The sequence below is a fragment of the Aulostomus chinensis genome, chromosome 19 (assembly GCF_037954235.1).
Source record: "Aulostomus chinensis isolate RoL2024-O1b breed Wild chromosome 19, RoL_Achi_v1.0, whole genome shotgun sequence".
NCBI lineage: Eukaryota > Metazoa > Chordata > Actinopteri > Syngnathiformes > Aulostomidae > Aulostomus > Aulostomus chinensis.
In genome coordinates this window covers 719,897-730,000 of record NC_141338.1, presented here as the reverse complement: position 1 = coordinate 730,000, position 10,104 = coordinate 719,897, and the positions used below count along the sequence as shown (strand labels likewise).

At 47.9% G+C, this 10,104-nt stretch overlaps 1 protein-coding gene across 1 annotated transcript; it reads left to right on the top strand.

Moving 5' to 3' along the window:
- The first annotated feature begins 422 nt into the window (after nt 1-422).
- Nucleotides 423-9,643, top strand: LOC147243530 (NACHT, LRR and PYD domains-containing protein 3-like). The gene is made up of 9 exons (XM_086188225.1): nt 423-699; nt 1,385-3,185; nt 3,271-3,444; nt 4,410-4,574; nt 4,956-5,129; nt 7,779-7,952; nt 8,027-8,200; nt 8,940-8,986; nt 9,129-9,643. The coding sequence occupies exons 1-9, from the start codon at nt 423-425 to the stop codon at nt 9,641-9,643; spliced, it is 3,501 nt and encodes a 1,166-aa protein (XP_086044351.1).
- The last annotated feature ends 461 nt before the right edge of the window (nt 9,644-10,104 follow it).

The following is a 10,104-nucleotide window of genomic DNA, read 5'->3' as shown; positions in this document are numbered from 1 at the left end:
ACAGCCTATAAAAAAGTCTCATGTTATTCTTTCATTTTTTCCGTTTCATGCCTGTTTGTAAGTGAAGTTGTGAGGAAGCGACTGGCAGGTTGAGTCAGAGGATCACTCTCCCCAGAGTCAGAGGACATCGGCCCTGCAGGGACCAACGTCACCTCTGCGTGAGTCAGCAGGATTTGACGTGTCACAAATGGGTTGCAAGTCATGAAAATAATTTGTGCGTTCTTAGTATTCATTAAAAACACAGTAGTGGTTGATCAAATGAGGAGATATCATGATTGTGTGTGCCTCATCTGTGATAAAGGTTGTGCAGGTATTGGTAAACCCTGAGAACGTCATGAGTCCGCCTCCCGAACTCTGAAGTCTGGCTGCTCGTCACAGAAGTCCGTCTTTGTCTGTCTTCTGGATCCTGGCCTGGAGTAACAATGGCAACGCCTCAAGTAACCCTTAAAAAAATGCTGGAAGATCTGGACGAACAAGAGTTCAAGGAATTTAAGTGGTACCTGAAGCAGGAGACACTCCTTGCAAGGTTCCCAGCCATCGCAGTGACCAAACTGGAGAAGAAAGACCGCCTGGACATCGTGGACTTGATGTTTCACACGTACAGCATCAACACCATTGAGGTGACCAGAATGGTTCTGAAAGAAATGAACAAGAACAATCTGGTGGCCAGTTTATCAAACACCATCTCAGAACCAGCAGGTAAGTTGTGGTGTCATTTCGAAAAGGGTGACATTAAAGCAATTCTTCACCCAGAAGTTCCAGTTCTCACTGACAAGCGCCACCAAAGACGTAAAGCTAATGAAGACTGACGGCTAACAGCAGCTAAACCGTCCAAATGTCAAATGTCAGTTGACAAACTCTCCAGGTCATCTGGTAGAATCCAGGTCTCCTTGATCCAGACGGAGGATCAGGGCCACTCAGACTGGAGCCCAGAACTCACTAGAACAACAAGTGGAGGCTGCCTGGCACAACCAAAGTCAAGGTCCAGCCAGAGTTTGATGTTGGGACTTTTTTTGAGATTAAAAGAGTAGAAACTCATTGTTAACATTCAGCACAGGTTTCAAATACAATATAGATAATCAAATGTTTTCATTCGTATTTTCTGCCACAGGCATAACGAATATAAATCAATGTAACAGTCAAATTGATGATCAAACATTGATTGACTCAGTGATCGATCGAGGGGATCTCTGTCCATTGGGCCGTTCAGTACAACACTTCCTGATTTCTTTGAAGACAAAGAGGCCACAGACACTGTTGTTGTTGTTGTTGAAGAAGCTAAATGGGCCTTTATTTGTTATTTATTCGAAAAGGTTTTCATCCAACATCATTGATCCGTTCTACTAATATACATGATATCCATTTACTATATTTTTCCCCTCAGAGATTCTTGCTGAATGTCAGCAGAAACTCAAGTCAAGACTGAGAGAGACGTCTCAGAAGGTGAGTGAGGGCTTGGCTGCACCAGGAAGCTCAAGCCGTCTGAATCAGATCTACACGGAGCTCTTCATCACAGAGGGAGAGCCGACCGAGGTCAGCGGCCAACACGAGGTCAGCCGGATCGAAACGGCATCCAGGAAAACAGTGGCACCAGAAAAAAACATCAGACAAGAAGACCTCTTCAAAGCCTCAGCTGGAAGAGAGAAGCCGGTCAGAACGGTGCTGACAAAGGGAGTGGCTGGCATCGGGAAGACGATCCTAACACAGAAGTTAACCCTGGACTGGGCTGAAGACAGAACCAACCAGGACATAGACTTCATGTTCCCGTTCACTTTCAGAGAGCTGAACGTGCTGAAACGAAAAAAGTTCAGCTTGGTGGAACTTGTTCATCACTTCTTCCCCGAAATCAAAGAAGCAGGAATCAGCAGGCTGGAAGAGTTCCAGGTTCTGTTCATCTTTGACGGTCTGGATGAGTTTCGACTCTCTATGGACTTCAGCCACAACCAGACCCTGACCGATGCTACCAAGTCCTCCTCAGTCAACATACTGCTGACAAACCTCATCAGAGGGACACTGCTTCCCTCCGCTTACCTCTGGATAACCTCACGACCTGCAGCAGCCAATCAGATCCCTGCTGAGTGTGTTGGCATGGTGACAGAGGTCAGAGGGTTCACTGACCCCCAGAAGGAGGAGTACTTCAGGAAGAGATTCAGAGATGAGGAGCAGGCCAGCAGCATCGTCTCCCACATCAAGAGGTCCCGAAGCCTCCACATCATGTGTCACATCCCCGTCTTCTGCTGGATCACAGCGACCGTCCTGGAGGACGTGTTGACCACCAGAGACAGAGGAGAGCTGCCCAAGACCCTGACTGAGATGTACATCCACTTCCTGGTGGTTCAGGCCAAAGTGAAGAAGGTCAAGTATGATGGAGGAGCTGAGACGGACGCTCACTGGACAACAGAGAGCAGGAAGATGATTGCATCTCTGGGAAAACTGGCTTTTGATCAGCTGCAGAGAGGCAACCTGATCTTCTATGAATGCGACCTGACAGAGTGTGGCATCGACATCAGAGCGGCCGCAGTGTACTCGGGAATGCTGAATCAGTTCTTCAAAGAGGAGAGAGGACTGTACCAGAACAAGGTGTTCTGTTTTGCCCATCTGAGTGTGCAGGAGTTTCTGGCTGCTCTTCATGTGCATCAGACATTCATCAACTCAGGTGTCAATTTGCTAGAAGATCACAAAACCCGTTTACTACTGCCCAAAATGTTGAGAGAGAAGCCAAAACTAAAACACCTGTACCAGAGAGCTGTGGACCAGGCCTTGAAGAGTCCAAATGGACACCTGGACTTGTTCCTCCGCTTTCTCCTGGGTCTCTCACTGCAGACCAATCAGGATCTCCTACAAGGGTTGCTGAAGCAAACAGCAAGAAATTCAGAGACCAATCAGAAGACAGTTGAGGTAATCAAGAACACGATCAGGAAGGATCTGTCTGCAGAGAGAAGCATCAACCTGTTCCACTGTCTGAATGAACTCAATGATGGTTCTCTGGTGGAGGAGATCCAACATCAGCTGAGATCAGGACGTCTGTCCAACCATAAACTGTCTCCGACTCACTGGGCTGCTCTGGGCTTCATCTTACTGTCCTCTCAAGAGGATCTGGACGTGTTTGACCTGAAGAAGTACTCCCCTTCCGAGGAGGCTCTTCTGAGGCTGCTGCCGGTGGTCAAAGCTTCATGTAAAACTTTGTAGGTACAATGAACTCTGCATCATCACATTCAGTTTTACACATCAGAAATGCAGTATGTTTTCAACATTGTCAATCCCCTCTAGGTTGAGTGACTGTAACCTGTCGGAGAGAAGCTGTGCAGTTCTGTCTTCAGTTCTCAGCTCTCCGGCGTCTAGTCTGAGGCATCTGGACCTGAGTAATAACAACCTGCAGGACTCAGGAGTGAAGCAGCTGTGTGCTGGTCTGGAGAGTCCACCATGTCACCTGGAGACTCTCAGGTCTGGACTTCAACCCTGCTCATCCTGGTTTAGGTGCTTGTTAGTCAAGTTGGTCAACATCCGCAGGGTTCTCACTGAACAAACGCACCCTGGATCAGTGTGGTCCCAGCAGCCTGTCATGTTTGATAAAGCTCTAACTGTGTTAGTCGGACAAAAACTAGACTTTTAAAACGCATGTGAACACACTGAAATCCTACTCCTCCACGTTGACCTCGATAATCTGGTTGAGGATTAATTTATTGCCATGTAGATGCTTCAATTGGCTCCAGACTGGCTTGGTTCTGCTGAGGTGTTTAACCTTGAAGTCATGCAGCATCAGTCAAGGAGGTATCAGCTTCAAACTACATTATAATCCCAGTGACCCTTGGCTAAGGCCCACCCCCCTCAGTTACTTTTGTTAAGTCTATTAAGCTTTGCTAAATAACGTTAAACAAAGACCTTGGAGCAGACCAAGCTGAGCCTGCTGATGTTTGAGGGGTTCACCTGGATTGAAGGACGTCAACGCAGCGTTATCCACAGCCAAAACTTTCCAGGCTTTGATTTTGGTTTTTATAATGGAAAAAAAGTATATCTCCTTCCAACCTCGCCGGGTAACAAATATCAGTATAAGACCATTAAACCAGCTTGATAATGAAGAAAATCATCAAAACTCATCTTTTTATCTGCTGCTAATGCTTCACTACACTAGTCCCCCAGGGCTCTTTCCTGGGCCCCCTCCTCTTCGTCTTTGGACATCATGATGAGTTTCCTCAGCAGAGTGCCTGGGTTTAGTCTTAGCAATAGAGGGAGGAGCCTAGACAGCTGTCGGCAGTACTCTGAGCACCCACAACATCACGGAACACACCAGAGGGATTAAATGTCTGGGTTTCCCCTCTCAGTGTCCTGCCACCATGACCCGGTCTTGCTTAAGCAGCAGTAAATGGATGCATTGCTGGATGGACTTGATTAATTTAATCTGTTTGCAGTCTGTCCGGCTGCCTGATCACCGAGGACGGTTGTGCGTCTCTGGCCTCAGCTCTGAGCTCCAACCCGGCTCACCTGAGAGAGCTGGACCTGAGCTACAACCACCCAGGAGACTCTGGAGTGAAGCTGCTGTTGGGGGATATACGCTGGAAGCTGGAAGCCCTCAGGTCAGACACAGCTGTTGGTAAAGTGTGGCTAATCCTGTTATGTTGGAACTGTAAAAATGAGGATTCAAGAAGACAGAACAGCACACGGCTAAAGGGCAGAGGTATGAACACATAGCGCTGATTCTCGGTGCAAGTGTGCTTGACGGCCGCATGGATGCTTTACTGTGAGGAACACATGATGCGTAGAGGTCATGTCATTCCATCTCCTTGTTCACTTTGTATCACTGGCTAGCAAACGTTGGAGTTGTTTAGCTTTTACTCATTGACAAATAACCCTAACAGCTTCAGGTCTGTGTATGGCGTGCCATTATTTATTGGTCCATCATAGTTTTTACGTTCATGCTCAAGTTACATTTTGAAATATAAACATTTCTTCTTCAGGCTGAGCAGCTGTAACCTGTCGGACAGAAGCTGTGCAGTTCTGTCTTCAGTTTTCAGCTCTCCGGCGTCTAGTCTGAGGCATCTGGACCTGAGTAAAAACAACCTGCAGGACTCAGGAGTGAAGCAGCTGTGTGCTGGTCTGGAGAGTCCACCATGTCACCTGGAGACTCTCAGGTCTGACTACAGCTGTTTGTTTTTGTTTTCCGAGCAATGACCCTTCACCACTATTTTCATTTTGCTCACAAAGCTCAACTCCAACCTCAATTCTTTCCCAATAACAAAAAGTTATGAAAAGTTAGAATTCCACCATCAGCAGCAGCAGCCATTCAAGAGGCCACTTGCTATCCATCCAAAGGCACCACAGCATAGTTCAGGTACATGCCAGACAGACAGGAAGTCCCAACAAGAATGGCGTAGTGGATCAATATTTACAACTCATGAACCAAAGGCAGATGTTCAAATAGGGCAGTCCAGTGGAGCAGTGGTCCTCCCTGTGGCCCCCCAGCAAGAAGGTTGTGGGTGGAGCCCCGGCTGGAGCACGGGGTCTTTCTGGGTGAGTCTCCATGTTCTCCCTGTCCCTGCTGGGTTCTCTCTGGTACTCCGGCTTCCTCCACAGTCCAAAGACATCAAGAGGGACCAGGTTAATCCAGACTCTAAATTGACCGTAGGCGTGGCTGGGAGAGCCAATGGTTGTCTGTCTCTATGTGTTGGCCCTGCCATGGACTGGTGACCTGTCCAGGGGGAAGGCTGCTGGGATAGGCTCCACCCCCACCACCCTCAACAGGAGAAGAGGGGGAAGATGGAGGGATGATGGATGGAGGGATGGATGGATGGATGGATGGAGGGATGGATGGACGGATGATGGATGGATGGATGGGTGGATTGATGGATGGGTGGATGGATGGGTGGATGGATGGAGGGATGGATGGATGTATGATGGATGTTGGAGGGATGGATGGATGGAGGGATGGATGGAGGGATGGATGGATGGATGCTGGCTGGAGGGATGGATGGATGGATGGATGATGGATGGGTAGATGATGGATGGAGGGATGGATGGATGGATGGATGGATGGAGGGATGGATGGAGGGATGGATGGACGGATGATGGATGGATGGATGGGTGGATTGATGGATGGGTGGATGGATGGACGGATGATGGATGGGTGGATGGATGGAGGGATGGATGGATGTATGATGGATGTTGGAGGGATGGATGATGGAGGGATGGATGGATGGATGATGGCTGGAGGGATGGATGGATGGATGGATGATGGATGGGTAGATGATGGATGGAGGGATGGATGGATGTATGTATGGTGGATGTATGATGGATGGAGGGATGGATGGATGGATGGTTGGATGGATGGAGGGATGGATGGATGGATGATGGATGGGTAGATGATGGATGGAGGGATGGATGGATGATGGATGTATGATGGATGGAGGGATGGATGTATGATGGATGGAGGGATGGATGGATGATGGATGGAGGGATGGATGGATGGATGGATGATTGATGGATGGAGGGATGGATGGATGGATGATGGATGGATGATGGATGGATGATGGATGGAGGGATGGATGATGGATGGATGGATGGATGATGGATGGATGGATGGATGGATGGATGGATGATGGATGGATGGATGGATGGATGGATGGATGGATGATGGATGGATGATGGATGGAGGGATGGATGATGGATGGATGGATGATGGATGGATGATGGATGGAGGGATGGATGATGGATGGATGGATGGATGATGGATGGATGGATGGATGGATGGATGATGGATGGAGGGATGGATGGATGGATGGATGATGGATGGATGGATGGATGGATGATGGATGGATGGATGATGGATGGATGATGGATGGAGGGATGGATGGATGGATGGATGGATGATGGATGGAGGGATGGATGATGGATGGATGGATGGATGATGGATGGATGGATGGATGGATGGATGATGGATGGATGGATGGATGGATGGATGATGGATGATGGATGGATGATGGATGGAGGGATGGATGATGGATGGATGGATGATGGATGGATGATGGATGGAGGGATGGATGGATGGATGGATGGATGATGGATGGATGATGGATGGAGGGATGGATGATGGATGGATGGATGGATGATGGATGGATGGATGGATGGATGGATGATGGATGGAGGGATGGATGGATGGATGGATGGATGATGGATGGATGGATGGATGGATGATGGATGGAGGGATGGATGATGGATGGATGGATGGATGATGGATGGATGGATGGATGATGGATGGATGGATGGATGATGGATGGATGATGGATGGAGGGATGGATGGATGGACGTCACTGCTAGAATGCGATGAAGGAGAACCCAGTGGATCCTGGGGTCACTCCTGCATCCTGCCGTTGCTTCAACATGGACCCACAGGATCTCATCTTACAGTTGGACAGTGAACTAAAAGGTTTCTCTCCACAGTTGAAGTGAGACATGCAGAACAGATTCTCCATTCACAGATTAGCAGCAATTCCTGTTTTGATGGTTCTGACTGGAGTCCCCCAAGAACACATGCTGCACTTTATTCTTTTAACCTGCTCTGAATTTGAAGCAGGAGTGCAACATGGTTGTTTTCAGGGTGATGGAGGAGTGGATCTTGATCATGATGAGGGAGGAGCAGCGTTGGGGACAGCGACTAACCTGACGGGTTGACTGGGTCATTCCACAGAGCAACTGCCAGCAGAAACTGTCCTGTCAAAGTTAGACTCTTTCAAAATTACTCAGCAGGCGATCAAATGAACCACTTGTCCATGTGTCTTCTTCAGGCTGAGCAGCTGTAACCTGTCGGAGAGAAGCTGTGCAGTTCTGTCTTCAGTTCTCAGCTCTCCGGCGTCTAGTCTGAGGCATCTGGACCTGAGTAACAACAACCTGCAGGACTCAGGAGTGAAGCAGCTGTGTGCTGGTCTGGAGAGTCCACCATGTCACCTGGAGACTCTCAGGTTTGGACTTCAACCCTGCTCATCCTGGTTTAGGTGCTTGTTAGTGAACCAAACTGACTGAGCTATGTTTGCAGTCTGTCCGGCTGCCTGATCACCAAGGACGGTTGTGCATCTCTGGCCTCAGCTCTGAGCTCCAGCCCGGCTCACCTGAGAGAGCTGGACCTGAGCTACAACCACCCAGGAGACTCTGGAGTGAAGCTGCTGTCTGCTGGGCTTCAAGATCTATGCTGGAGGCTGGAAATTCTCAGGTACGGATGCAGGTACAGATGGACAATGTACTGCAGCCCTACCTGGCTGTTCAGTAACGGTGGGCCGGCAGAGGGGTCACCTGACAGGTCATACCTGTGGATCAGGGGAGTGCCACTAGTTTGGTCAGAGTTTTTTGACTGTATTTTTTGTACCTTTTGACTTTGTTGACTGAAAGCACTGTCGTTACATTACAACCTTGATGATTGTTTCCATTCATGTTTCTGTCTCCAAGCCAAACTAATACTCAAGGGTTCGTTCAGGATCTTTGAACTTTGAGGAGACGAAGCATCGGAGTCTCTGCTTGGAGGCGGTCTGAGCATCAATGACCTTTAATTAATTAATTTTGAATGTTTTTTCCTGTCATTTTGGGACAAGAGTCTGTTGTTGACAAAGTTCCTACATCTTAAACTGCCCCAAGCTTGCTAGCTGTAACTGACTGAAGCACAGCAGCAGCACAGTCCCTCCCCACCGCCTCCTACTGGACCTCGGCAGCGTAGGGGCTTCAGTTCGAAAGCTGTTTTCTAAAGACGCTTCACTTTCTGGTGAGGTGATTGTTGATGACGAACATAAAATTCTGGGAAAATCAGAAATGCAGCTCTTCGTCTACTTGCAACAGAAACAGGATTACTCATCTTTGATTAGTGGCCATAAAACACGCCGGGAGTAAAACCGTAAATTTAACGTTACCGACGTGATCTCCCCGACCGCGACTCACTCTGACGGTGCGTCTGTCTCCAGGATTGACCACGATGGGGAGCAGTGGTTGAAACCTGGTCTGAGGAAGTGTAAGTGTGGATTTCATTTGATTTATAAATTTACGAGTATTATTTATTTATTGTATAAGTTATCAAGTCAGGGTATTTGTATAAAGTGACAGAACATGTAAGTATGTTGTAAATCCTTCAGCTGCTTTGTTCTCCCCATCAGATTTCCAGGAATTGAATCTGGACACAGACACACTCACGATAAACCTGAAATTGTCCAACAACAACAAGACGGTGACGTGTGCGACCGTTTACGAGTCGTACCTGGATCATCCGGATGGGTGGGACATCCGGTCTCAGCTGCTGTGTAGAAACGATGTGAATGGCCGCTGCTACTGGGAGGTGGAGTGGGGAGGAGATGTGGACATAGCGGTGACGTCCAGAGGAGACAGAGGGGACAAAGTGTTTGGGAAGGACGACCAGTCCTGGAGTCTGAACTGCTCCGATCACCGTGGTTACTGGGTCCTTCACAATAACAGGAAGACACGCATCTCTGTGTCCTCGGCCTCGAACAGAGCAGCGGTGTATGTGGACTGTCCTGCAGGGACTCTGTCCTTCTTTAGCGTGTCCTCAGACACGCTGATCCACCTCCACACCTTCCACAACACATTCACTCAACCTCTCTTTCCTGGGTTTGGAGTCTGGCCTGGTTCCTCCATGTCTCTGTGTCCTCTGTAGGATGGCGCGTCCTTCTTTATGTACCAGAATACTTTTCAAACTACAGGAACCATCTCCGCTCTGCACTGACTGACTCGTTTGTTTCTCCTTCATTAAGCGTTTGGAAATTTTTAAAACGATGAACAATCATTACAGATGTAAAACATACATTTTTAAGTTTTAGATTTGAAAACAAAATAGTATTTTTTGTGGAAAATTCTTTTTTAATGCCAACGTCCAGATTTTCTGAAAGTAAATGTTGTATCTCCTTAATCACCTTTTATCCGCAGCAGATTCATTCGGACTGTTCTACAATTCTACAATTGTACAATTGTACAGTTTCCTTTAGCAGATGCTTTTGTCCAAAGCGACGTACAACACAAGCAAGAATTTAGGCTTAACTGTTGAACTGAAAAATGGCTGCACAGTAAAACGATTTCTTGTTTGAAGTTTTCACAAGCCTTCAGTGAAAGTTAAGGATT